This window comes from Micropterus dolomieu, linkage group LG18 (genome assembly GCF_021292245.1).
Source record: "Micropterus dolomieu isolate WLL.071019.BEF.003 ecotype Adirondacks linkage group LG18, ASM2129224v1, whole genome shotgun sequence".
Classification (NCBI taxonomy): domain Eukaryota; kingdom Metazoa; phylum Chordata; class Actinopteri; order Centrarchiformes; family Centrarchidae; genus Micropterus; species Micropterus dolomieu.
This window is the reverse complement of record NC_060167.1, coordinates 24,486,547-24,513,489: the sequence shown is the minus strand read 5'-3', so window position 1 is coordinate 24,513,489 and position 26,943 is coordinate 24,486,547. Positions and strand designations below refer to the sequence as shown.

Here is a 26,943-nt window from a genome sequence, read left to right as displayed (position 1 = left end):
ATGACCACATTACTCCTATTTTAGCTTCATTACACTGGCTCCCAGTATGTTTTAGAATTGACTTTAAAATTCTATTGATCACTTTTAAAGCTCTTCATGGCCTCTCGCCTTGTTATATTTCTGAACTTTTAGTCCAATACACACCAGCACGTACCTTGAGATCCTCGGGCAGAGGTCTGTTGTCTGTTCCAGAGTCTCGACTGAAAACTAAAGGGGACAGAGCGTTTGCTGTCAGGGCCCCGAGGCTTTGGAACAGCCTGCCCGAGGAAATCAGGTCGGCTGAGTCAGTGAACTCTTTTAAGTCCCTTCTTAAAACATACTTTTATAGGAGAGCCTTTCCCGATCTTATTTGACTTTATTTTATCCCTTTTATTTTATTGTATTTTACTAATTTTATATTAATTTTTCATGCTCTTATCTTGTTTTTTTTTTTGTATTATTCTTTACACTTGTTAAAGCACTTTGTAACTTGTTTTTGAAAAGTGCTCTACAAATAAGGATTATTATTATTATTATTATTATTATTATAAATGTATCAGCCTGCCTGCCTGCTGCCTGTTTGTTGCTTGCCAGCCTGTATACCTATTGATTTTATGGACAATAAAATCATTCAACTCTACCTTATCTGCTTGTTCTGTCTGCATTTGGGTCCAATCCCCATATTGTCTCTGCAAGCCCACCCCTGACTCACATCTACACTAAATTAGGACACTTGTCACTTGTGTCACTAAAAGGAGAGTCAAAACGTCATTATGATCCAGGCAGACTGGTCACTTTTATTGATAATTAGGTTTACAATTTAAATTTTATTGGTTTGTTAGATGTATTTTCACCTGGTCTGCAGCGTCTTTACTCTCTAGACACCAAAGACCACAAAGGAAATAAGTGTTATCATGTCATTGTTGACATACTTGACATATAATCTGTAAACCAGATTAACCATTGATGTTGGGATGTGTGTGTGTGAGTGTGTGTGTGTGTTTGTGTGTGTGTGTGAGAGAGAGAGAGAGAGAGAGAGAGAGAGAGACACCTATATATACTAATGTGACAGAAAGAACGTGTCAGTTTGTGTGAACAGCAAAATATTATTCGGTTAAGCCTGAGGGTGTCGGAGTTTTTCATCCCAATGTGTCACTGGTTATATCATCTGTCATGTTTGTGGTCACACCATCACCCTGTTATTATAGCTGCTTTCAATTATTATGCAGCTGTCTGACTTCACTGAACAAACTCAGGTCTGCTCAGCTGTCCGTACTAGTGCAGTGGTAGTTAGAGGGAAGAATCAATTATATGTGTAACCACATACCAAAAGAACTTCACTGGTTTGTTCATTTATGTGTTCATTTGTGATTTATTTATTTATTTATTTTTCAATAATACACATTTAATTGCATTTTTTATTAAGTGTGCTTATTAAATAAAAGGCCATAATTAGGAGACCTGTCTCATCTTTCTTTGTTTACTGTGAAGTGTATGCATTATGCATGAAAGGGTGGACAGTGGCTGACATTAACAGAAAAAGTAGTTCTTTTTTTAACCTGTCCTGCCCAGCAGCCTGGTATAGAGTATCAGGAGCTGCTACTATGTTGTGCCAGACAGATTTTACTTCAGCAAGAGAGTACTCCTTTGTGTGTTTTAGTATTTATTTAAATATGTATTGATTTGTCACCGGTAGGACAGGGGGGCAGAAATGGGAATGGTGGTCACAAACACCGCACAAACAGACACCACAGAGAAAGGACAACACCTGCAAGAGAATGGGGAGGGGGGTGGGGGGTGGAGACAACAGGAAATAGCAGAGGAAACACCAATTGCAGAAAGCAACAAAACCTGCAAGAGAACGGGGAGGGGGGCTTGGCAATAAACAGGCAGGGGGAAGAGGGGAGAAGACAATGGATCCCTAAGCCCAGGGACACACCACCTGCCCCAGACATGAGCAAAAGTCCCGGGAGGCCCGAGACCCCAGACCCCCGGGTGCAGAGCGCGCCCCCACACCAGGGGAACCACGCCATCTGCAACCCACCCAGGCCAGGCAAAGTGGACACTAACCCCAAGGCACTCCTGACGCCCTGGGGCTCCAGGGGCAAGACACGAGGCCTATGAGACCCCCCACACACACACCTTCAACCCCCTGCCTGCCTCTGTAAATGTATTGTATTGTGTTGGATGCATGTCATTGTTTCTGAAGTGAAGATAACGTCGTGAACAAACAGTGTGGATTTGTGCATTTTATATTAAATAAATTTGGACTAATCCAAATTCTTTCTCTCTCCCTGGGAGAAAGAAAAGGAGGGGGTTTGAGATATCAGCCTTCAACAGACAGCTGAAGCGACTCCAAGGAGGAGGTGAAAGGTTTACTTTCCCTAATTGCTGTTTCTGGGCAGTTCGATCGTAAAACTTGCCACTTCTGGTGCCGCAGCCAGATAATGCTCGGTGCCTGACTGTTAAAATGACAAAGAAACACTAACCAGAGATTACAAACAGCGAACTCTTTTGGAAAGAGGGCAGGAAACCCTAAACTGCCCCCCACACACGTAACTATGACAACTGACCTTCCTCTTTGTTTAAGAGTCGCACATCAAAGGATATTCTCCTTTCAAAGTCAGATGTGAATTTGTGAGAAACTCCAGGACACCCGAAAGACTGCCCTGAACTCTTTGTGTAAACAAAGAGTACTGTCTCCTCAAAACTCAAAGCATTACCTTGTTTAATTAAATAATCTTTAAATAATTTTAAGTGGAGTCTCTCCACTCCATTTGAGTAGTTATGTTACCATGTTGGTGTTATTTGTTGTTGAAAAGAATCTAAATAAGTTAATTTTGCAGTGTTTAATTTTCAGCAAGGATCCCTGAACTTTATTCATTTTATGTTGTAACCAATGCTTTGTTCCCAGCATTTTATGACACTTCCTTTAGAAAGGATAGGATAAAGAAATGTCATCCTATACTGCTCGAGTAATTTTCCAGCTCGAATTTAAGGTTAAATGACTAAATTCCCCAGCTCCTGAGCAAGAAGATTGTTTTAGGATTAATCAAAGCTATCTTCATGTAACCAGAGCTCCCCCAAGTGGACAAAATAAGTATTGCATGCCATTCGTGTATCTTGCTTATATTCTCTAAGAACGTGTAACAGCCAATATATCCAGAAAGCTAGTTAAGTCGTCTGATGTGATTCCTAGGAAATGTTAACCTCAAGGTTTAACTAACAGTTGTTTTCCTTTTTATCAAATGTTTAAACTAAGAGGTTTGATTGTGGGACCTCAATTTTTCCCTCGTTTACAGCAACTTTACTTGTTTTTTTTATTTTATTTTGTTTTGTTTGTTAAAAGTTATCAGACCGTTAAGTTACACAATTTTAATTCAAGAACGACCAAGCTGACCAAGTTTATTCGTCGAGCTAACTTACACTGATCCCCCGACGCCCGGGCCTCCACGTGGGCCCGCCAGCAGTAACAAAGGACGACCAAACCTCTGACCCAAGCCAGGATTTGAAAAGGCACCACTGCGAGTTTCTTCAATAAGCCGACAAAAGACGGACCTCCAGAGCAATTCCCTAACAGAGAAGGCGACGGCTTTAAGCTGTCCTAACCGAGAACGCACAGAACTCAGCTAGCGTGAGGCCGTCTACCAGCAACCCAGCTGGGAGAAACAACAAGCAGTAAGACCAAAACCCTGCATTCTGTGGTCAGTGATGTCCAAAAGGTTGTTAATAGATTATCTTTAACTCTTAAACTCGTAGCTTGCCCGTGTGAGTCAAATTGTCCCCACAATTGAACCCCACATTCTCATTGTTTAGCCATTGTTTAGTTCTTTGATGTATATTTAACCGCATTTTTATGTCACCTTAGTTAGTTAATAAATTTCACCTTAATCAAAGGAATCGTGTGTGTGTACTACCTTCCTCCGAGTCCCTGTCATGAGAATTTACCCCTTCGATATGAGACTGACTGATTGATTTAAGATAATTGAGCGATTGTTAACTAACTGATCACTAGATAATAATTACATAATTATTAACCATACCCAGGGAATCCCAAGACCCTGTGCGAACGGAATTTCGGGTGGTGCCCCGCGAAACGAAGCTTTATGAATTAATATTCTCTGAATATTAAAAATCATAATTTTGTATTAATTCTCATAAGTTTATTAAAACATAAGTAGATATAAGGTACGTGGTAACTAAGGTGCAGTTAAAGTTTGAGGGTAGTTGTGACGCGGATGCCCCACCTCCCAAAGTTCCCCTCCCACCCACCAAGCCCTCTGTGTCTAATGTGTAATTAAAATTGAGGGGCAGCCAGTGGGAGATGAAGAAGGGTGAGGCCGCAGTAAAGCAGCCCCACCCACCAAGCGTCCTGCAGCCTGCCCGCCCCCCAGAGTCCTAAGGGTGTATGTAGGGAGACATGACCGAAAGGGGAAGGTGAAAGAGGTCATAGGGAGGCTAGAAAGGTTCTCCACCCTCTGAGGCCAGGTTCCTGACTGGCTCCAGCATTCAGCCCCAACTCCCACCCCCCTAGGAAAGAGGATGTCAGGTCCTTCCAGCCCTGGGCTTATAGCAAGAACCCCTCAAGCACCACCAGCGCCCCAGAGCCAGTGACGGGTCCAGGGGGCCCAAGCCCTAAGGCTGGGCAGGGTTGTCGCTGGCTCTGGGGCCCTGGTGGTGCTTGAGGACCGAGAGATCCGACCCGAAGTCCACCCACAACACCCCACCCCCCCAGACGGGCAGCCCCCCCCTCCTAGGGCCCTGCCTCACAGCCCCACCCATACCCAGGAAGCAAGGCCACCCAGTCTATCTTTGATAATAGTTTTGGGGGTGAGAGTTTAAGAAAGTCTGTTATCATTGGTGGTAGATCTAAGTCCATTATGTTATCCTTAGATCTTGCCTGAATTATGGATTTAAACTGTTCATAAATCTTCAAGAAATCTGTTATTGCTAATGGAATAAAGTTACTGCCCTGCATTACATGCTCTAGATGTCTCATCCCTTTATCATACCACAGTGGGGAACTGATGAATGGCATATTGGAAATTTTAATTTCCTTACAGAATGTTTGTTATATGTCCGTGGTCTAGGGGGCTTTGATTGATCCATCTTGAGATATATTGTAGTCTATTGGACAGGAAGCAATGACAGTTTGGCAGTTCTAAACCACCACAATCTTTTGCTTTTTGCTAAGTTTTTAAACTGATTCATGGATATTTATTTTTCCATAAAAATTTTGTGTTGTTTCAGTCCAGTGACTTAAACCAGACAGCAGAGGGTTGGGTAGGTAACATTGAAAATAGGTAATTGATTTTAGATAGGACCATCATTTTTATGGTGGAGACTCTTCCCATGAGTGATATGGGCAATGAAGTCCATCGCAAAAGGTCATCTTCTATTGATTTAAGTGGAGGTGTGTAGTTTAACTATGCTCAAAGCATAGTTAACAGAAGTTTTTTTAGTTTTACATTCCAACCAAACAGCAGCTAATTTCACTGGTGGATACCCACAAACCATGGACCATGGGAAGTCGGAATTTCAGAGTTTAAAGTCGGAAATGTCAAAGGGAACACCCCCTTAAGTCGGATTTCCGACTTGGAAAGTCGGAAGAACCGCACTACCCCAAGTTTGTGATCCAAGATGGCTGGTCTGAGTATCAGCAGTTAGTGAAAGCTGTACTTTATACTGTTTATTAACACTTCTGTGTACTTGTGTCTCATAGAAATTTTTGTACACAAAGTGCCGTCCAGCTGCTGTCTATGGACATGTTGCTACAGTGTTTAGTATAAATAAATATCGCACAATGTGGCACAACCAGCGTAACAATAGCTAAACTGGCTAGTTGTCAACAATGGCTGGTTGAGAAATGTTTTCTGTTAACTGGGACGCCGTCAACTCGGGCTTGACGTCATTCCCATCTCCGAGCTCCAACTTCGAGGTAAATGGAACGCAGCATAAGTTTGCAAAATGTGTCCTATATTACTCATTTAAAACATATTGGTGTGTTTTAGGTCTGTCAGGAGCAGCAACTCAGACTTTTTCCCTATCCGTAGCTTTGGGTGGAGTTTTGACTCTTGCTTCCTATAGCAACATGTTCCTGGACACAGTCATTGTAACCTTCATTAACCATGATAAACACCATTTCAGTTGAAGCATTATTGAAAATTAAGTTTATTTATTTTTCTTCACTTCACTGAGTAAGAAAGCATGATCAAAGCTAAAGATGTGCATCACACCTCCAAGATGACCACTGCCTTGTTAAAGAAGCTGAGGGTAAAAGTGATGGACTGTCGAAGCATGTCTCCAGACCTAAATCGTAATGTGCATCTGTGGGGCATCCTCAAACGGAAGGTGGAGGAGTGCAAGGTCTCTAACATCCACCAGCTCTATGATGTTGTCATGGAGGAGCGGAAGAGGACTCCAGTGGCAACCTGTGAAGCTCTGGTGAACTCCATGCCCAAGAGGGTTAAGGCAGTACTGGAAATTAATGGTGGCCACACAAAATATGGACACTTAGGCCCAATTTGGACATTTTCACTTAGGGGTGTACTCACTTTTGTTGCCAGTGGTTTAGACATTAATGGCTGTGTGATGTGTTATTTTGAGGGGACAGCAAATTTACACTGTTATACAAGCTGTACACTCATTACTTTACATTGTAGCAAAGTGTCATCTCTTCAGTGTTGTATCAAATATATAATCAAATATTTACAAAAATGTGAGCTCACTTTTGTGAGAGACTGTATAGCGTAGACTGTAGAGAGACTCATATTGTAAGTAATTTATTTAGATTTTCTGTAGCTTTCAGTGGTAGTATTAAAAATGGCACTGTGGCAAACAGCAATCCAGTAGAACCACTGTGTCCTTAGATGAGTTATCCATAGTTGTTGCTTTCATTTTCTGTAGCTAGACATAAGCTGCTAGGAAAATGCTTGAATGCTGTCCTTTTATACAAGAAGACTTCTCATGGTTGAGTAGCATTATCTTGATCTTACAGATCTCCAAAATTTGTGGAATAGAGCAAGTTGTCTCTAAACTGATTTGTCTATATGACATCAGCGTCAGCAAATAATAGTCCACATCAAAATACGCTGTCTCTCTTTTTGGGCGAAAAGGATATTGGATCACCATGTTAATATTTTAGATAACCATAGATTGATTTCCTCCCTGTTGTTTTACATTTGATTTTTTATGGCTACAAAAATAGCATGGCAGATACCTTGGTGTTTCACTTATTTAGGCTTTAGTACAGCTTCACGTTGACCTGAGTTGTGCACTTGTACATGTTCTTGCATTACAGGAGAGAAGACATTGAGATGATGATTGGAAACAAAAGCTTCTTCTTCTGACTGTGGTGGAGAGCATGTTGGTTCTTCTTCGGCCCCTGCATCATTGTGGTGAGTACTACCTCTCTTTTGTTCTTTCCTTTATATTGTGCTATACAAATACCATATTTGACACACACTTTAAATTCAACAAAACCAAAATTAGCATACATATTTGACATGACAATTTCTGGTTAATAAAGGTAATGTATGCCTGTATTAGTATGATAACTTTGTTTTCTAGGTGATCCTGGTCTGGTCTCTCATAACCTTTGTGTCCCTCGCCTATGGAAATGTCCAGTACCGAGTCTGGGGCTAGGTTCTGGGCTGGTGCATGTTTGTGTTCCTCCTCATCTGGATCCATGTTGTCGCTGTGTATAAGCTGCTGAGAGCAAATGTAAATGTAACTACCAGTTCATGGCACCTATCAGTATAGCCTACTGGTATATGCTGATATGTTACATATAACTCCAGTTATACTGTAAGGTGATGATTCTGATTGCGTCAGTGATTCAGAAGGGACACTGTCAAACAAAATGCTAAACTGAATGCTACATGCAGCTCATGGCTTTTATGTGCTTTGAATGTCTTTGCACAGATGTAGACATTTCAACCAGTCAGTTAGTCAAAGCTTAACACCCGCATACAATATGATAATGTGGTTATGATTTAGCAGACAGACTGCCACATTAGTTTCCTTTGGAGCTGCCCCCTCAAAATTCTGCAGTTATTAGTGAATTTAAGGAATCACTGCTTTAATGGGAGGTTTGTGTTAAGGTTTTTGTCTTTCTTCTTTTTCTGTTGGATTCAGGACATCGTTAACATACCTAATGGCTACTTTCAGCTTTATGATACTAAATGTCTGTGGCTTCAAGACTGAAATGCTTAGATTGTCTTTCCTCACAGCAGACTCTGAATGTACTGCTTTAAGTGCTTCTCTTGTTATCATTCGTTCAAGAGCTCCATCTGGTGGTCATTTGGCACATAAAGAAATCCATATTCAAGACAGCACATTGTATTCTTTTCTCTACAAATCTTATGTTTGAAATTTGTTGAATTACATTTCCATGTCCCTTTATAATGTATCTCTCACTCCACTTAGTTTCTTACTTTTATCTCTGACCACTCTCCAATTTGGCGTTGCCTTACAATACATAATGGTTCATAGCTCAGTTGTCATTACATGAGTAAAGCCAAAATCTTAAATCCTTGCTGCTCAATAATTCATCTTATTTAATATGATGCTCAAAGTTATTCTGCAAGGGATAACTTAATTTTCCTTCGCTGATTTGTAGTTTATGATTTTACTGACTGAAAACATGCAAGCACATAAAACCAGCAGAGATCTGAAGTTGCTTTGAATGTGATATTTATTCAGTTTAGTTCAGTGACAGGTGTTACAGAGCTGTTGTTGAATGGGCATAGATGGTCTTATGTTACATGATAGTTGACCCAGCTCCTAAATTAAAAACAACCAGTATGAAGTTCAACCATGGATTGTTTAAGCCCAGTTGCAGCACTTGCAGCTGTTATCAAACACCAAGCCGGTAGCACAATGCTGGACGTAGGTAGCTCCCTGGTTGCACTCATAGAATTTATTCTTGCTGGTTGGGTCAGGGTAGACACCATTAGACTTGCCTGCGCAGAAACCAGATCCTGTGCTGCTGCCGCCACCGCTGCTGCTGCCGCCACCGCTGCTGCCACCACCGCCAGGCTGGGGCTGAGCATGGGCGGTTGGTGTGACTGGAGGCAGGGGGTCAGAACGAGAAGTGCAGGCTGAGGAGAGATACGGAGGAATTAAAAAAATGGAAACAGCCTTATTATGTTTATTATGTGAGGATATGTGGTTCATGCATACAAGCTCCAGTTCCCAGTCCGCTCTTGATGGTGTTGATCAGGGGGTATCTTCCCTGGCCACAGAAAGTGCCACTGAAGTCGTCCAGATCCAAACTCCACACCATGGCTCCACCAAAACCGCTCTGCTTCAACCACTGAATCTGTTGAGTGGATGAGAGATGTATGAATATGAATATAATGTATGAATAACCTTCAAACATGAACTTTTGTGGCTGGAATGTAGATAATGAGATAAAACCTCATACCTTAATCTGGAAGCTCTTAACATTGTCATATCCAACCCAGATTCCCTGGTTGTAGGCATATGGCACATCCTGAGGGGCGTCCCAAGCCTGAGTGGCTCCTTGCTTCAGGAAAGTGCAGATCTGATGGGAGGGAGAGATTTAAGTGCATGCACTATGTTGCCCTGTCTTATAGTATATGCATGCACAGATTCAGGAAAAGAAGCGCAAACCTCATAGTACGCCCAGAAGCCAGCCTGACGAGTGAAAGTTCCAGCAGGTCCGGGTCCACTGGCAGGAGCTCCCACAGCTGTGTTAGAGGAAGCCAGGCGGAAGGTGTGGCCGTAGGTGGGGAAACCAACCAGCAGCTTCTCAGCTGGGGCACCGTTGCTCTTCCAGTAATTCATAGCATAGTCCTACACATGAGAGCATACAGGCCAGTGTGAGTATCTGTTTCATAATTACATTTTTATTAATTTAAAGCAGGAGCCCTCACTCACCACATTGAAGTAGATCATGGATCCCTGGTCAGCGGGGCCCTTATACAGAGGGCTGTTCTCTCCAACATTTTGCTCCCAAGAACCGTGGAAGTCATAGGTCATGACGTGGAAGTAGTCCAGCACACTGACAAACAGATGATGAGGATTCGTTTTTAGTGATGGCTGTCTTCTGTACAACAAATGTAAGGGTATGTAAAGTTTGCATGTTTCTGCTCATGTACTTACGCTCCAATCTGGGCAATCTGGTATCCAGAGTCGATGGTTCCCTTTCCACCAGAGACAGCAGCAGTCAGCAACAGACGGGGACGGTTGGTCTTCTTGCCCTCAGCCTCAAAGGCGCTCATCAACTCCTACAGACGGGCAGAGATTATAACTTGTCTTTTAATGGCATTTGATCACTATTTTTTCAACATATAACCAGTTCTACAGGGTCTTCTGGACCGATTTTTTGGCCAAAGTCCTTGTTAAAGTGAATCCTCTCCTATATACAGTGTGGTTTGCAAGTGAGGCAGCTTATCTACTTCCACCTACATCTACATCTACAACTACATATAGAAATTGATAGCACGTGACCGACCTGGACCAGGACGGTGTAGCGCTGCTTATCCTCAGGTGGGGAGCCACGAGAGCCAGGGTACTCCCAGTCAATATCCAGACCATCAAACTCGTACTGACGCAGGAACTGGATCACACTGGTGATGAAGGTCTGGCGATTGGCAGCAGTGGAAACCATAGCTGTGAACCTGGAGACAGGAAGACAGTCAGAGTGCTTCTACATGTGCCTTGTAGTGAGAGTGTTGATCCTCATTTGATTACTACTTACTTCTGAGTACCAAAGTTCCATCCTCCGATGGCCAGCAGAGTCTTCAGGTTGCTGTTCCTGCAAGCAGCAACAACATCCACTTTTACCTCTCACACTAAATCTATGCATGTGCATGCATGCTTAAATGTATTATTGTGTGTTTTCATGTGTGCTGGAGTCACACTATAGCTATGGGAATTTGTGTGTACTAACTGGTTCTTCAGGGCCTGGAACTCGCCGTAGAGCTTCTCATCGTCCCACTCGTAGGTCTTGATCATGTTGTTGTCCATTCCAGCAAAGGCATAGATGAGGTGGTCACAGAGACATGGGTCAATGTTGGTGGGGAAATACTTGCCTGCTCCAGGACGGTACTGTCCCCAGTTAGTGAAATAACAGGAGAGGATGTAGGATGATCCTGCAACAATACATTTACATTATGTTAACTTAAATACGTCTTCACATACCACACTAAACAGAGAATGGATAAAGGTTATAATTACCTAGCTGCACATGCAGCAGGAGAGCCAGTCCTGCAGAGAGGGAGAATTAGAGAGGGTGGGGAGAAGGCAGGTTAAGTAGTTAATGAGAATCGATCTGCATTATGCACAAGATGAAATTAAATTTGAATGTGTAGAAACAAAGTTTCAAAAGTTTCTATGAGCTAAGAGCTCAACTTACCAACGCAGATGAGTAGCTTGCCCATGTTGCTTCTGTACAACGAACAGAGGACCAGCAGACTCTTTTATACACCTGGGTTCCTCCCCATATCTGCAAAATCTGTATAATTTGTTTGATGTATTTTAACTACTCTGCAAAATTTAAAAGTCAAACTCAATCATTTGTTTGGTCAAGACCATTATCGCATTGGATTTATGGAAAGTACTGATTACCATCAAGAGTCTTTTGATAATGATATGATCCAATTAAATTAGATATTTTCAAGGTTACTGGTTTTTTTGGTTTACGCTTTGCTTCACATTTCCACCAGGTTTTTCAGTATTATGAGTACATTTATGTTTCATGTTTCAACATTTATAAATAAATGAAATATCCTTTTAATGGAAGTGATTTCAGTCAAACACAAATAGTTCGTGGACAGCAAAATCTGCATTTCACCATTTTCCATTTACACAATTTGATACTGATGTTTACTCAGTTGTCCTTAAGTTCTGCTTCATGCCTTATCACCAGTAGACATGGTTTTACAGCAGTTACTACTGTTAGCCTATCCCCTGAAATGAACTTCGCTGGACGTCATATTGCAATGGAAAGAGGCTTTTGTCCTTTCCTGTCCTTGACTGTGGCTCAGCGGCTTGTTGATTGTAATGCGATGTGGATTGTGAAATGAGTCTTAAACTGGCTGTGCCATCTTTTTAAATCTTCATGAACAGACTCTGACTGATAATGTTTTACACTCAAAGCTGCCATTTATGCTCCATCTGTGAAAGTTAGTTTTAGTATGTTGTTAAATTGGTTAAACATTTGCTCTAAAAAGGCTGATACATTTAAAACCCCAAATTTTAATCTACAAGAAGCATCTGTAATTTAACATTCAGACTGAAACAGTCACATTTTAAAAGGTTTATTTATAAGTTGAAAACAGAAAAGTTTTCACGAGGCCCCGGCTGTGAGCTTATGTGAGTGATTGTGGACGTTTGTCTGGAGTGCATTTGGTGAGCATGTTTTATTTGTCTCTGCTTGGCTCACTCTCTCTCTCCAGTCTCAGAGCTGGGGGCGTGTCTGCTACGGGCTCTGCACTCACCTGAAACCCATCCGCAATCAGCACACCTGCTCTGTGTCCCACAATCAGCCACTGCCTAAACTCTGGTCTGCGTTTGGGCAATCCATCTTGTATATATCCAGACATTCCACTAATAAACAAACAAAAAAAACTGCTGGTAGCACTAAAGAGTTGGGGGGATCACCAAAGTCATTAGGATTAATCCTCTAGATACCTTGGATATCGGTACTCAATTTCATGTCAATCCATTTAATAGTTGTAAAATATTCAGTCTGGATCAAAGTGGTGGATCAACCGACATTGTCATTGTGCTAGAGCCACACTGCTAGGATGACTAAATGAAACAATACCAGTCTTCAAACAGTGTTCCAGTATCTGCAGTACTTTCCATAGACAGACAGTCCTTGTTGAAATTGTTTTTCACTCTAAATATAGTTTGAGTGTCAACAGCAAAGGATTATCTTTGCTAATAACAACTCGGTGCTAAACTACTTGATAAACAGTGTGGAAAACCCTAAGCCTATCTCTGGTAGGACTGCAGTTTCATGTGTGGGCACTTTGAAGTGTCCCCTCCGATTTCCGTCGGAAGGGGGAATTATGTATGATAATAATGGAGTAAAATAATATGCAGTGTATATGCAGACCAGAGTGTTAGATGCACTACCAAATCTCACCATGAGAGAGAGTCAATAAACCGTGTAGGGTCCAATTTTGTCCATTTTGATGGTCAACAACATGAGACAATTCATGCTTGGATCAGTATAAGCAGTTCCTCCTCCAGTTATGTAATCCATTATTTTAAATGGTCAAAACTTTCAAATAAGCTGCAAGCAAAACAGGTCTTAACCTCCAAAGCAACAGATCAGGTTCTTTTTTTGCTGTTGAAATAAATAACTTAATAACCATGAACTAAATCTTTCACCGTGGCAACCATGCAGATAAACACAGACCTGTTGCCATCTCCCACGCACACATAGCCGCATACCACACACACACACTGTGCAAGTTAATTGAAATATGACACATGGAAATGATGATTAATCACGCTGTCTTTGTGTTACTGGTTCTGTTAGAGAGGCAGGATAAAGCCACTGAAAAAGTCATCTGCTCTTCTGTGTACATACTCCAGAATAATGTCGAAGCTCTGTAAAGCTCCATTTATATTTTTAGGTCTTTCCCAGCAGAGGAGCAGGTGTGATTAAGTTGTACCATTAGCAGTCGCTGTCTACAGTATGTGCAGTATGTGGGATTTTTCTTGATCCCATGAACTTCCTCAGAGGTTTAGGAGTGCCTATTTAAAGCATAACAAGCCTCCAATATTGTTTATTCTTTTCTTTGTTAGTTTGGGAGAATGTCAAAAAGTGTACTGTACAGGACGATGCCACTCTGCACATATTGTAAAGAAACTTGATCAGAATGTGAATACTGTGCAAATTGTGAGTAGCTCTCAGTGTTCAGTTCCTTCTATCTATCTCTGTCCCTCTGCCCACCCCCCTCTTCCCTCAAAAGGCAGCCTTCTCAACAACCCGTCGCTATTAGAGACTGCTGGTCTTGTCACCATGGCAGCAAATTCTCAATCATTTTCTCTCTGCCATGTTTGTATCTGCACACGCTCACATACACGTTTAGCTTTGATGTGGGAGGGTTGTCCTTGAGTCCAGCTGGGGAACAGTTCACCTGTGAAAAGAATTCCAATGCTGACCCAGGAGGATGCTATGCCACACATGCATCCTGTTATAGGATAGCATGTGCCATTATGTGTTGTCATGCATCGTGTGGCACCCACCTGTGTGCGTACATGCGTGTGTGTGTGTGTGTGTGTGTGTGTGTGTGTGTGTGTGCAAGATTTTTCTGACAAATGAGCCACATTCTTGCTTCTGTTCAGATGTACTGGGAACAAAGAGTCAATTTACTAGGCTAATAATACTAGTGAATGAGATTTAGGATTTTGACTCACTGGCAGCTTAAAGCACACTCTCATATATTTGTCACATGGTGTCAGAACACTGTCACTGTATGGCTCACCTTTCATTGATGCAAGGATACTTTAATTCTGCTTCTTATCCTTAAAATACGCGAGACACACACACATTCTCTAAACAGATTTAAACTTAGGGACATTTTGTTCAACCAGTAGAACTATAATAAACACATTTTAACTACAGTATCATACGTGATACTGTATCTTCAGCCACGTTGCAAAATAAAAGTGCGAACAAGAAAATAAATTAACACCAGACGTGACTTGAATTTTCACTTCTCCCATAAACATCCCGGACACTTGACGTCAGCTCATGGATGATGAAATGAACTAACGTAAGGTGAGAAAGAGAAAGGAGAACTGAGAGAGTGAGGAGAGATAAGAGGATAGGCAAAGCTGATATTTCTTTTCAATAAAGCGACAACCCCCCAGTGTTGCTATGGCGACCTCCTCTCTCTCCCTTCCTTTCAGCGAGCTACCACTTATCCTTGCTGCCTTTCAGTCAGCAGGGCATGTGGGTGTGTGTGCTTTTGTGTGTTGGCTCCTGAATGAATAAAGCAAATGAAGGGGAAAGCCATTAGAGAGCCAAGTCAGACTGTTTCAAACACACGCACACACACACAGAGACATGGATACTCACACACACATACACATATATATGTTAACATAAGCCCTCAAGCTGCAAAAATGTTAACTGACTACTCACAGTATATTCTGCAGTAGCTCCTCATCCTCTTTTCTTTCTTTCACAACCTACTGATTTTCAGTTACCACACACCCACTCAAATACAGATATATGCCCTCTACCACTACGTTCTGTAAATGTGAACTACAATAAAAAGAAAAACGATGAGGATAAATAGGGAGCTATATGAGTGTGTCATTTTTCGCCCCATTGGCAAAAGGTCAATGATCATGTATAGGTGAATCCTATGCTATGAAACACGACAGGTAAGACAGCTTCACTATAGTTATACTGGTCTCAACTGTTCTTCACATATATTAAGCTAAAATATGAGCGCACAAACATGACCAGAGAGAAATTCTTTGTTTATAACTTATTTTCATACTGTATGGAGGAACTGCTCAAAGTCTGTGTGATTTAACAGCCGCACTGGTGTATTTTTCATCACCGACCAGAGGCTGTGTTCCTATACACCTCTCTTCACTCCTCACAAGCACTTCATTTAATAAGCCCTCTTAGTGCTTAAATAAAAAATGCATGTTTCTGGCAGTTGCCAGCATCATTTGACCCGTAAATACTCTGGATGTCATGCAGAATATCCACATAGACATTGGTATCCATATCTGGTAATCCAAAGATGTGATTTGACGTGTGCCTTTTTATGCATGTGTGCCCAGATCATACAGTTCTGTCAATACAATATTTTGCATGAATCAGATCAGGATTGAGTAGTAATATCCTGCATTTGTGTACAACCTTAAGCATGGTCCTCTTCAGTAATACTAATGAGAAGGGGTACTGAAGGACTTGTTTTATGCAAAATAGCCTTGCTTTGTAGAATGAACTTAGTTAATTTTGATTCTAGGATTCCTTTCAAAAGCAAAACATGACACACAGGTACAGTGACAAGTGATGTAGCAATAGCGAGAGTTAAGGCCCATTTATACTCCTGCGTAGGGTCGACGTGCGTAGCCTACGGCGTAGGCTACGCACGTAGCCATGCATTTATACTTGTGCGTGGGTGTGTCTGTCATTGTGCAATTACACCCCCAAACACTAGTCGGCAGTAGCGCTACAGCGTCCACTGTGCTAACTTCCGGCTTAGCGCTCCGCTGATGCAAATGGAGTAAAATTGTAAACGTGCGGCTGGTGTAGCCTTTTCAAATGTTACCGACCGAATGGATCACATTCTGATAGCGAAACCAGTCATTTCACTCGTGTTGCGATGGTCAAATATATTGATTCACTGTGTTGCAGCGTTTTGGCCGCTAGTAAATGTTACTTCAAAGTGCGGGGTACTTCCGGTCGGCTCGGAGGCATTGCGAGGCTACCCAGCCGACCAATCACAAAGCTTACGGTACGTGTCGACTCAACGTGTAGTTACATTTTTGAGGAGGTGCACGTCAGGCGACGGCGTAGCCTCTGCTTACCCTCTGCATAGACCCGTAGCCTACGCCGTCGATTTGACGCAGAAGTATAAATTGCACTTTAGAAGTAGAGTACACCTACCTTTAAATGCTGTACTCACAACAAACTGATTTGAGAACAAACGTGAAGCGCACTGCCAACCTCGTCCATCATAATGCACCACCCCACTGTACTAACTGCTTTAGGTTTTCACACACACATCACGTTTACTTTCTATGCTATTTTCAGCCGCCTTGCAGCATTTGTATGAAGTGTCTTTTACTTACAAGGAAATTCCCATGGGAGGGGGTTGCACTGCTGCATGCATGCTATTTATCATGTTACTGCTGTATTGCTGCTGTCTGGAGCAATACACAAAATAAAGTTATACCTCCATTCCAGTCCAGTCAAACTGTATTGCTTCATCACTTTCAGTACATATAGCCAAAGTAATGACATAAGTTATTCCTTACAGATCTATGGTGATGATACTGAAAATATAAACATGCTACAGTAGGTCTGATAGCCTCTCAACACCTGCACCATGCTGCACTAAATTCCTGTTCATAAATTACCACAAGTAGCCACCACTTGTTAACTTTGCATTATACAGAAGCTGTTAGGAGAGAATATAAAAACTTCTCACAATCCCTCAGAATCTAAACAACAGAAGTAAAATGCTTCTTCGTAAATTGTTTTCTCTTTTGTGTCTCTCGTTGCTCACTAGTCTGTGCAGAGGGTTTAATTACTTTATCAGTTTTGACTTTTGTCTAATTTCTATATTTCATTGTTTTACTGATACAGACTTTTGGGCATATACTGCTGATAACTCAACGAAGGCTCATTAAAACCTTATTGAAACTGAAGTTGTCTAAGCTCACAAAATAATTTGAGCTCACACCTTGAAAAATGAATGATCATGCAATGTGCACTGTAGGTTTGTCAGGCTTTAGAGACAATTACACATTGAAAACTAACCAAAATGGAATCGCTCAACAAGTGTCTTTACTGACACAGCTCTGAAAAATGTTTCACATTCTGGGTGAATTTTGAGACAATCAGCAATGTATAGATAATGAAAATAACAAAGATACTGAAATACAGAAACAATGAAAACTGTGTCTCTCCTGCTGCTTTGCAGGTCTTTAATCTGCAGACCATGGCGGAAATCTAAAATGCCACCAGGAGCCAAAAAAACTTGTCCTCCAGCAAAAGTAAAACACTGTAACAAATGCAAGTGTATTTTCCTTTGGTTTCTGACATTGTAAAAGAGAAATAGGGAGAGAGTGGAGCAGGCAATAGAAAGAGAGGAGGAGAGTTGAGAGGGACAGAAGCTCTGCTGCAGAACACACCTCATCTCCATTTTAGCTGGAGGGAGAGAGAGAGGGCGGGGAGGGGGGATTCAGTCTGTGCCAATTTGCTCTTCAGCTCCAGTGACAGAGAGGGGAGAGCTAGGGAAGTGATATTTCAGGAATCTTAAGAGATCCACAAACGTGTGACTGTGAGGCAGAGGAACAGAAAAACGTCCCGGTACGTGAAGCATTTGCAAAGAAAGACTGACAGCAAATGCAGAAAGGAAGCAACGACAGAGAGAGATGGAGCCAGCGCTTCAGTTGCGGTAAGAAACCTGAAATATATTGATAGAATTTTTGAAGCAAACAAGACATTGCAGCGCTCACACAGACATGCAGTCACTCATGCAGCTGTGGGTGCACATTCACTTTGACAGAAAGCCGTATTGATTCAAAGGTGTTGGTAGCAGGTGTGTGTGTGTGTGTGTGTGTGTTAGGAAGGGGTCTCTTTTGGCAGAGTGGAGAAATAAATAATAAGTTTGTTTATATGAATGTGTGTGCATGCTGAAACAGATTCTGCTGTAAGTCAGTGCTTCTGTTTCTTTAAAAAAAAATTATTATTAGGATCTGCGTCCAGCACCTCTATCTCTGTCATACATCCCCATCTCCTGCTCTCTTAATCCTCCCTCTCTCTATTCCGCCCTGTTGCAGTGTCTCTCTCTCTCGTCGTATAGCTGTACAACACAAACAAATCTTATGTAATGGACCATTTCATGCAGCCATGAATTTATGCTCCATACATATTTTCTCCCTCTATCCATTAGAAAATGTCGGTCTTAAAAGCTTTTCTCTGGCTCTCTCTTTCTGCAGTATTGGACAAAGCAAAGTCAAATAGAGCCGAATGAGAGGCATGTTTGACTTTAACTTCTGCATTCATGTGACTGGTCTGAAATAACACTTTTAATTCATGTCGGGTTATTTTCACTTCCACAGAGGTTCTGAAAACATTTAAACCATTGACTTTCTGATTCCTTGGGGAATGCTACTGCATATGTGGAAAAAAAAAGTTGTATAAAGCCTTTTTGTGGCTCCAGAGGGAGTTGCGACAAATCTGCTAAATTGACTCAAGTGATGTCACTTGAGTCAACATTTGTTGGAGCAAGTGACTGCAAGTTTGAAAATAAAAAAACAACTGATGCATGGAGATCACCAGATCTCTGTTGCCCACACCTCATCTACATTAGCTGCTACTAGCATAACACACCTAGATCTCATACTGAATTACATTGTGGGTAATGTAGGCACCAGGTTTTGATGAGGAAGAAGAACCTGTGGAATAAAAAAGAAAATATCTCTGTCTCTGCTGCATTTAAAAAAAAAGGTCATTGTCGGTCTGACAGTGTTACAAGGGTGCAATCATTGGAGTACTCTTTTAAGAGTCAAAGTTACTGAGAGGGCTTGTGGAAATTTAGTTCAGTACAATAATATTCAGTCACTAGGTCCATTTAGATCAATAGAAAAACTTCCTCAGCTGTTAACTGCAGGATCACTTCACATTTTGGATTAAGGTCAGTGTTTGCCTTTTACTCTTCCTTGTATGGCTGCGGTATTGCTGTGGATAATATGTGAGCTACTGTGCAGTCATACTAAACTCTCAAAGAAACCTGAGTCAGAGGAGTCAGGGGAGTAATAATGCCACTAAGAGCAAACATTTCTCTAGCTATCCACAGGACAAGGATACTGTGGAGAGCCAGAAGGAGATAGAGTTATGAAAGTAGCCGCTGAGTCATACAGATTTATACTCCTTTTCTGAATAGTTAAAATTGCAAGGCAGCACAAGTCCATTGAATACACACATCGGTAGTCCCGCTTTCCTGAAACTGCCAAAAACACTGTGAGCTTCACTGAGAGCAAATGACAAAAACGGGGGACATGAAAATTAAATGATGAATCCATTAATGAGCAGGTTGCATTTGAAAAGATGAGAGAGTGAAGATGAAGTGCATGTCTGATAGAAGAGCAAGAAGAGCCCCAGGAGGGAAGAACAGCTCCTTTTCTGTTGCAGCTCAGAGGTTGGGTAACATACAGTACTTAGGACACACATTGCGTACTTTGCACTGCTGATCCAATTAAACGACAAGTTGTTTGAATGCAAATAGCTTTTCTCTTCATATCAATAACTAAATGGAACCTGTCAATTCATTCTCCTTCTTGTCTGTGGAAAAAAAACTTGGCAAGCATCTCTACACACTCTCTTTTCATCTGCTAAAAGACGTCAAAGCCTGCAGAGTTGCACAGTACTTCCTGTTAGTCATGCATTGCAGACCTCAGTGGCGGATGTGGAGTTTTATCACACCAGCTGCCAGGGTGGAAAAACTTTGCAAGTGTCAGGAAAGGTAAAAAGTTCATCGAATGAGAACTTTGTTTACAATCATAGAGAACTCTGTCACAGAAGATGGATTGATTTGTAGAACACATGGAGACTGATTTAAGAGGAAATGCAGTTTTGCAGCTTCCTGTGTTTCCTCAGTCCAGTCAGTGTTGTCTTATCTGTGTTCTTATCAACTGATACACAGATTGGACCAAAACAAATTCCAGTGAGGAAATCTTAAAACAATGAGACCGAGCGAGACTGGGAGATTTGTTTCCATGGAAACTATGCAGTAAGCCTTGTGTGGCTTCTCGGCATGTGTGATACTAATATCACATAATATAACTAGTGTGTCTCATCGAATATTGTTTTTCTTATCAGGGAGGGGGGAAAGATTTGAACACAAATGACAACAAAAAACATTGCTCACCCAAGGTCGACTCATTTACATGTCAACTAAATGACTCTATAACTTGTAAAAATCACATCAAAATGTAAAAGGTATAGAATTCACTCACATCAAATACTACAAAACAGTTAAATTGTTGTCCATGTGACAATAATAATGTAATTCAATCCATTAACAAGTACCCCCTTCAAAATAAAAGTTACTGTTGTTGATCCTTTTTAAATACAGTCCTGAATCTGCTTTCTTAGTAAAACTAAAAGCCACTCTGATGATTTGTACATCTTTGACTGTGACAAACACAAATGCAGTCTTTTTTACTCAAGGTGTTGTACATCTCTATGGACAGGACATATACAATGTCACAATGATCTGAAAGATGACATTCACATATCAGTTCTACACGTGGGGGCATAGATTTAGCATCCTTGCAGTTCTGTAAGTGCAAAATATTCTTAATATTAAAGATGGATGCCCCAATGAAACTGGTCAAACGCTATGATTATTATTCTTATATTAACAATCAGTCAAATGACAGCGTGTAATGTGAGAGGTATCACGTGAACCCAAAGAGAATTAGTACCAGACTCAGCTCCTCAGAGCCTTTCAGCTTGTTTAAGCTCATGTCTTTGTTTTACGACCCATAACTGTAATGAAATTGTTTCTTTCTCACTGCTCTTTATCAGCATAGTTTTCGGCCGCAGCAGACAGCTGTTTTCAGCAAAGACACCTAAAAACGCTCTAAACGCTGTCTGTCCAGCACCAAATAGCAGACAGAAAAAGTTACCAACTATCTATCAAACATAGTGGAGCATTTAGCAGCTAAAGTGCCAGATATATTTCTCAGTAGTTGTTAGAGAACGGAACTAAAAAGAAAGTGAATACTGGACTTGAGTTGGACAGAAAAGCGACTCCAGATGAATGATGGTGTTGCTCTATGTCTGCTGGATGTGTAAATAAGTGACTATTTGATAACAACTTTACACGGTAATAATGTGTCTGTGTTGTGTTTACAACTTGTTGCACTGCCCCCAAGTGGCCAAAATACCAATTAATGCAGGTTTAATGAAACAAATAAGGCTAATGTTTTTTTCATTGAATGTAAATGAAAGAGGTCATATTATACTTTTTGGGCTTTTCCCTCTCCTTTATTGTGTTATATATCTTTTTTGTGCATGTAATAGGTTTGCAAAGTGAAAAAGCCCAAAGTCCAGCCCAAAGGGAGTTCCCACGTCCCACAGAAAACACTGCTCTGAACTGCCTGAAAAAAGCTTGTTTGTATTCCAGCCTTTTTTTCCATTACCATGTTATGGTACGTGGTAACACAGGTCATGATGCTCGCCCACTGGCTAGTCCGACATGCACTCAAAAACATAGGTGGAAAAACACACTGTGCTGCAGCACACAGTGACAAGACGTCCGCCTGCTGCCTCTCCTCTCCCTTCCAAACACTAGCTACCCTCCAGGAAGTCAATGGACATAAAGTTGTTACTGTGATGTAGAGACAGAGCTCAGTTAAAACTTTATGGATGAAAGATACATATGTTACAAATTAATAACTCACCACTCTGAAACTCTTGCGCCAGTCCATGTTGCTAAGCTGGTAAGGGGAAGATGTACAGCTGAACCGAAGCTGTTTACCAGATTCTCAGGACCCGCACTACTCTGCTTCTGATTGGGTAGTAGTCCTTAACTAGGAACTGCACATGTGCAACTCCCAACAAAGATCTTTTAGAAGTGAGATGCATCATTGCGCGTTTAACACAGGGTGAAAAGAGGAGCTGCAGCCATGTGCAACATGACAAAAAATATGCTGTTTTTTGAAAGTAAAACTAAACCTGTTTTGGTACAACCCCTAAATAAGATTTTGAACCTGAAAATGAGCATAATATGACCACTTTAATCTAGAATAACTAGCATGTAATCTTTTGGCCTTAAAATCTGCTGTTGAGAAGAGGTTAATACTTGTTAGACCAACACATAAAATGTCTCCCCGTAGGGTGTTCTTGCTCTACTGGTCAGCTAATTACTGGGAAGATCTGTGTTGTACCATGAATACTGCCAAATGCAGTAAATGTAATTACTGATGTAACTGGTTTGTTTGTGTGAATCTCTCCACGTGTGTGTGTGTGTGTGTGTGTATGTGTGTGTGTGTGTGTGTGTGTGTGTGTGTGTGTGTGTGTGTGTGTGTGTGTGTTTATGTTCCAGCAGAAGCACGCAGTCTTTCCAATTATAGCCTTAAGTACAGAAGACTGATAACATAAAAGATCCTTAGGGGTCTTTTTAACTGTTACATAATAAATAACATTTGGGACGCTATATTCTACAGGCAATGAATGTGAAGTAGCGACATGAAATATTTAAGTGCTACACGTTTTCATCACTCTTGCATATTTTCCTATTCTCCTGAAAGAAACACTGACAATCACAGCAGAGCACTTTTTAGTTTGAACAGTGATTGTCTTCATTTGTGATTTACTCTGTCCATGTCTAAATATGCAACTACAGTTAAGTCCAAATCTCCCCTGGAAAACCGAGCTGTGCATCAATATGCTTGCAGCCTTTTTCCTACATACTCATAGATCTTCTCTTCTTCACTTCTCCCATGATCTTCTCAGCTGCAGAGCTTTTGTACTTTAATGGGTTTGCTCATTCTCTCTTTATTTCTCTTGTGTTTCTGACAAAACAGTGAGCTGCCACGCTGCGAGCCATGACTCCTCCGCCTGTGGCCAGGATGTAAAATCGACGGTGTGACAACAAAGGCCATAACTGAGCGACAGCCATTGTGCAGTCCCTGTTCTACCACACATTCTGCAATCAAAGTTACACATGAAAACACTCTTGAGAAGTCCTTGACTACTAAGGAAACATTCACATTTCAGTTTTATAGTTGCGTCTGAAGCAACTGTATCATCCTTTCAACAATATAATCGCTCTTATTTGGTTAAGATTTTATGAATGATGACACTGAGCCATCTGGCCTACCTTTTACAGTTTGCGCGCACACTTGAAACTGTTAATAACACGACTTCACACACATTTCTGGTCCAAATGAGTCATCTCACATCCTCATAAAAAACTCTCTCACCTTGCCTGAATCAGCTCCTGTGACCTGTGAGGATTATGAGGCCGACTTTAGTGTTTCTACAGACACAGTGTCTCCTGTGTATGTTCGTTGGTATATGCGTGCCTGGCGTTGTGGGCTCACTACCTCACGCACTACCATGGCACGTCTCCTGCCCAGTGCGGTGTGTTTGTCAGATCAAGCCATGGTTCTCTCCTGATTCTGTCTACCATGAAGCTCCAACTGTGGATTGCAACGACCTGCTGTTGACCAAGCTCCCCACACCCATACCCACGAACACACACACCTTGCGCCTGCAGAGTAACCTTCTGTCTGAGCTCGACACTGTGGTGCTGCACGGCCTCCCCAACCTCACTGACCTTGACCTTTCCCAGAATCGCTTCAGCCGTGTCAGGTCAATAACTCAGAGCTCCTCCCTGCCCTCTCTGCTGTCGCTACACCTGGAGGAAAACCATCTCAGTCGCCTCCCTGATGCCTCCTTCTCCTCACTGCCAACTTTGCAGGAACTCTTTCTCAGCCACAATAACTTACACTCAATAGCACCTGGAGCCTTCACAGGCCTGGACTCCCTACTGCGTCTTCATATCAACAATAATAGACTCACCACTGTTGACCCTCGGTGGTTCAGTGCTTTGCCTCGCTTGGAAGTTCTCATGCTTGGAGGAAACCCTGTGGAGGCAATGCCTGAGCGGGGCTTTCTGGCCCTGAAATCCCTCCGGAGTCTTGTCCTTGGTGGTATGGGTCTAAGAGGCTTGACTGAAAAAGCACTGGAAGGGTTGGAGGACCTGGAGAGCCTCTCCTTCTATGATAACCTGCTGACAAAGGTCCCCACTCAGGCCCTGAAGAGAGTGCCAGGACTGAAGTTCCTCGACCTCAACAAAAATCGCATCAAACTGATCGAGACAGGAGACTTCCGAGACATGGTCCATCTGAAGGAGCTTGGCCTGAACAACATGGAGGAGCTGGTGTCCATTGAGAGAGCCGCCCTGGAGAACCTTCCAGAGCTCACCAAGCTCGAGATCACCAACAACCCGCGACTCTCGTACATTCATCCACAGGCTTTCCACCAGCTAAGCAGGCTGGAGAGTCTAATGCTCAACTCCAACGCTCTGAGCGCTCTGCATCAGCAAATCATGCTCTCCCTGCCGAGTCTTCAGGAGGTCAGTTTACACTCCAACCCACTGCGATGTGACTGCCTGTTTCACTGGGCCGCCGAGGAGGCCTCTCATCCTCAAGACACGCAAACGGACACACAAACACCTCGGATGGTGCGTTTCATCCAACCCCAGGCCACGCTGTGCTCTGAACCCCCAGAGCTGAGAGCTCGCAGGGTGAGGGAGGTGTCCTCCAGGGAGATGTCGGCCTCATGCCTCCCCATGATCCCTACCAGCTCCCTCCCCTCCTATGTTGGAGTAAGAGAAGGAGGAAAACTGGTCTTGCATTGCCGAGCTCTTGCAGATCCACAGCCTAAACTGTCCTGGGTGACTCCGTCTGGGCTGAGACTTGGTCCTGTACCTAGCCATGCATCCAAAGGTCTAACAGCTCCTGCTCCCTGCCACAGCATGGCAGCCTCTGAAGGATTCAACCACACGTCTGCTTTCCGCGTCTCTCCCAGCCAAGCTAAAGATGATACTCCTTGTAACCCCTTCAAACACTACCGGCTACTGCCTGAGGGAACTCTGGAGTTGAACAAGGTCACCCTTAGCGATGCAGGATTGTATACCTGTGTAGCTGAAAATGCCCTGGGAGCAGATACACGCAGTGTTTCTGTGGGTGTGCATGGCAGAGAAAAGAAACGAAAGAGGGGGATGGCTGCTAATATGAAGGAATATCCACTATTCAGAGCAGATGCCAAATTGGAGGTGAGGGAAGTCGGACAACACTATGCTATCCTGTCTTGGCAGAGTGAGCACAACCTCCCTTCAACTCGTCTATCCTGGCAAGCCATATACTCAAATGCACACATGCCCACATACACCACACGCATCCTGGCTGGTACACAGAGCTTCAACCTGACCCACCTGCAGGCAGAGACATTTTATCGAGTGTGTCTACATTTAGGGATCAGTGAGGGCGCCAAGCATGCCAGTAGGAGATCAAGAGAAAGCAGAAGAACTCATTGTGTTTCATTCAGGACAAAGGATGTCCCAGAGCCTCCGCCCAGCCTGCAGCTAAGCCCAGAGCTGACCTCCACAGCAGTCACACTACTGCTCCTCGCACTCATACTGCTGCTGCTGGCAGGCCAGGGCTGGGACACTGAGCCAGGGGAGGGGGCAGGAAAGCACCACAGTACCATCCGCCAAGAAATCAAACGTCCCAAGTCTCTGAACATAAACCATAAGACAGAAGGGAGCAACGAACATCAGCTAAAGCAGAGTGAGAAACTGCTATTACATCAGGACTGCTGAGATAATTATGTTTGTGCACATTCAAAACAGGACAAAAAACATTCTGTAACACACACACATACAAAATGTCAAATATACAATTTGTGAAACTCAGCTAAAAGAAAGGAGTCATAGATCAGATCAGTGGTGTAGAAAGAGATTTGTATTTATTTTATATACCATATAAAGTATATTATTGACATTGTTTCTGTGTTAAGATGTGTTGTAAAGAATGCCTAAACCCTAACCAGGGAAACTGGACAATCATGCTCCTACAGCAGAGTGAGTGAACGCAGGAGAAACAAATGAGTCCGAGCTGCCGGTGGCCACTGGACTGAAACTAAAGACAACTGGATTCAGTCCAGGGACAGATACTTCAGACCTCCAGGGTATTTGTCTTCTTTCTTGTTCCACAGACTGAACCATAATTTCTCCAAACAGACGAAACTCTGTCTTGAGACTGAAACTGCATTTAATTCCTGCACTGATGTAAACAACCTGTTTGCTTAGCTTTCAGTACCTTGGACTGGGTTGTCTATCATGCAGTACATACAAAGTATACTCATCCAGATTCCCATGTCTAACGCCCCCACATCCTCTTTCAGTATAAAAGTGATCTAAAAGTGATGTGTTAAATTCTATTTTGAGCAATTATACAATAAAATCTTTTTAATTTACACAATTTTACTGTTTGTTTCTGTTTTCTTACCACACAATTTAGTTCAGATTATACAGAAAGTATAATGATTATCTGACAGGGGATTAAATCAATAAACAGTGGTGTAAAGGTAGCATGATAGATGAGAATCCTTCAACCAAACTCTCTACTTAAAATTCACATTAGGGATTCATCTGCAGCAAAACTCCCTGTTTATCTGTATGCAGTTGCTCCACAGTAGGAATA

General features: G+C 42.2%; 2 protein-coding genes across 4 annotated transcripts; one reads left to right on the top strand and one right to left on the bottom strand.

Annotated features, from left to right (window-relative positions):
• Nucleotides 1-8,656: 8,656 nt before the first annotated feature.
• LOC123956666 (acidic mammalian chitinase-like) lies at nt 8,657-22,168 on the bottom strand. Of its 3 annotated transcripts, XM_046029017.1 has the most exons (13): nt 22,132-22,147; nt 12,447-12,555; nt 11,363-11,461; nt 11,185-11,214; nt 10,898-11,099; nt 10,706-10,762; nt 10,460-10,625; nt 10,108-10,232; nt 9,883-10,006; nt 9,616-9,798; nt 9,407-9,526; nt 9,163-9,301; nt 8,657-9,080 (listed from the first exon to the last, which is right to left on the bottom strand). In XM_046029017.1, exons 3-13 carry the CDS (start codon nt 11,385-11,387, stop codon nt 8,806-8,808), a joined length of 1,446 nt encoding a protein of 481 aa, XP_045884973.1. In that variant the 5' UTR covers nt 11,388-11,461; nt 12,447-12,555; nt 22,132-22,147; the 3' UTR covers nt 8,657-8,805. The 3 variants fall into 3 exon arrangements, with proteins under 3 accessions (XP_045884973.1, XP_045884974.1, XP_045884975.1); XM_046029018.1 differs by lacking the exon at nt 12,447-12,555 and having other exon boundaries at nt 22,132-22,168; XM_046029019.1 differs by lacking the exon at nt 22,132-22,147 and having other exon boundaries at nt 11,363-11,452; nt 12,447-12,606.
• lrrn2 (leucine rich repeat neuronal 2) lies at nt 17,992-26,721 on the top strand. Its single transcript, XM_046029016.1, has 2 exons — nt 17,992-18,116; nt 23,257-26,721. The coding sequence occupies exon 2, from the start codon at nt 23,691-23,693 to the stop codon at nt 26,058-26,060; it is 2,370 nt and encodes a 789-aa protein (XP_045884972.1). The 5' UTR covers nt 17,992-18,116; nt 23,257-23,690; the 3' UTR covers nt 26,061-26,721.
• The last annotated feature ends 222 nt before the right edge of the window (nt 26,722-26,943 follow it).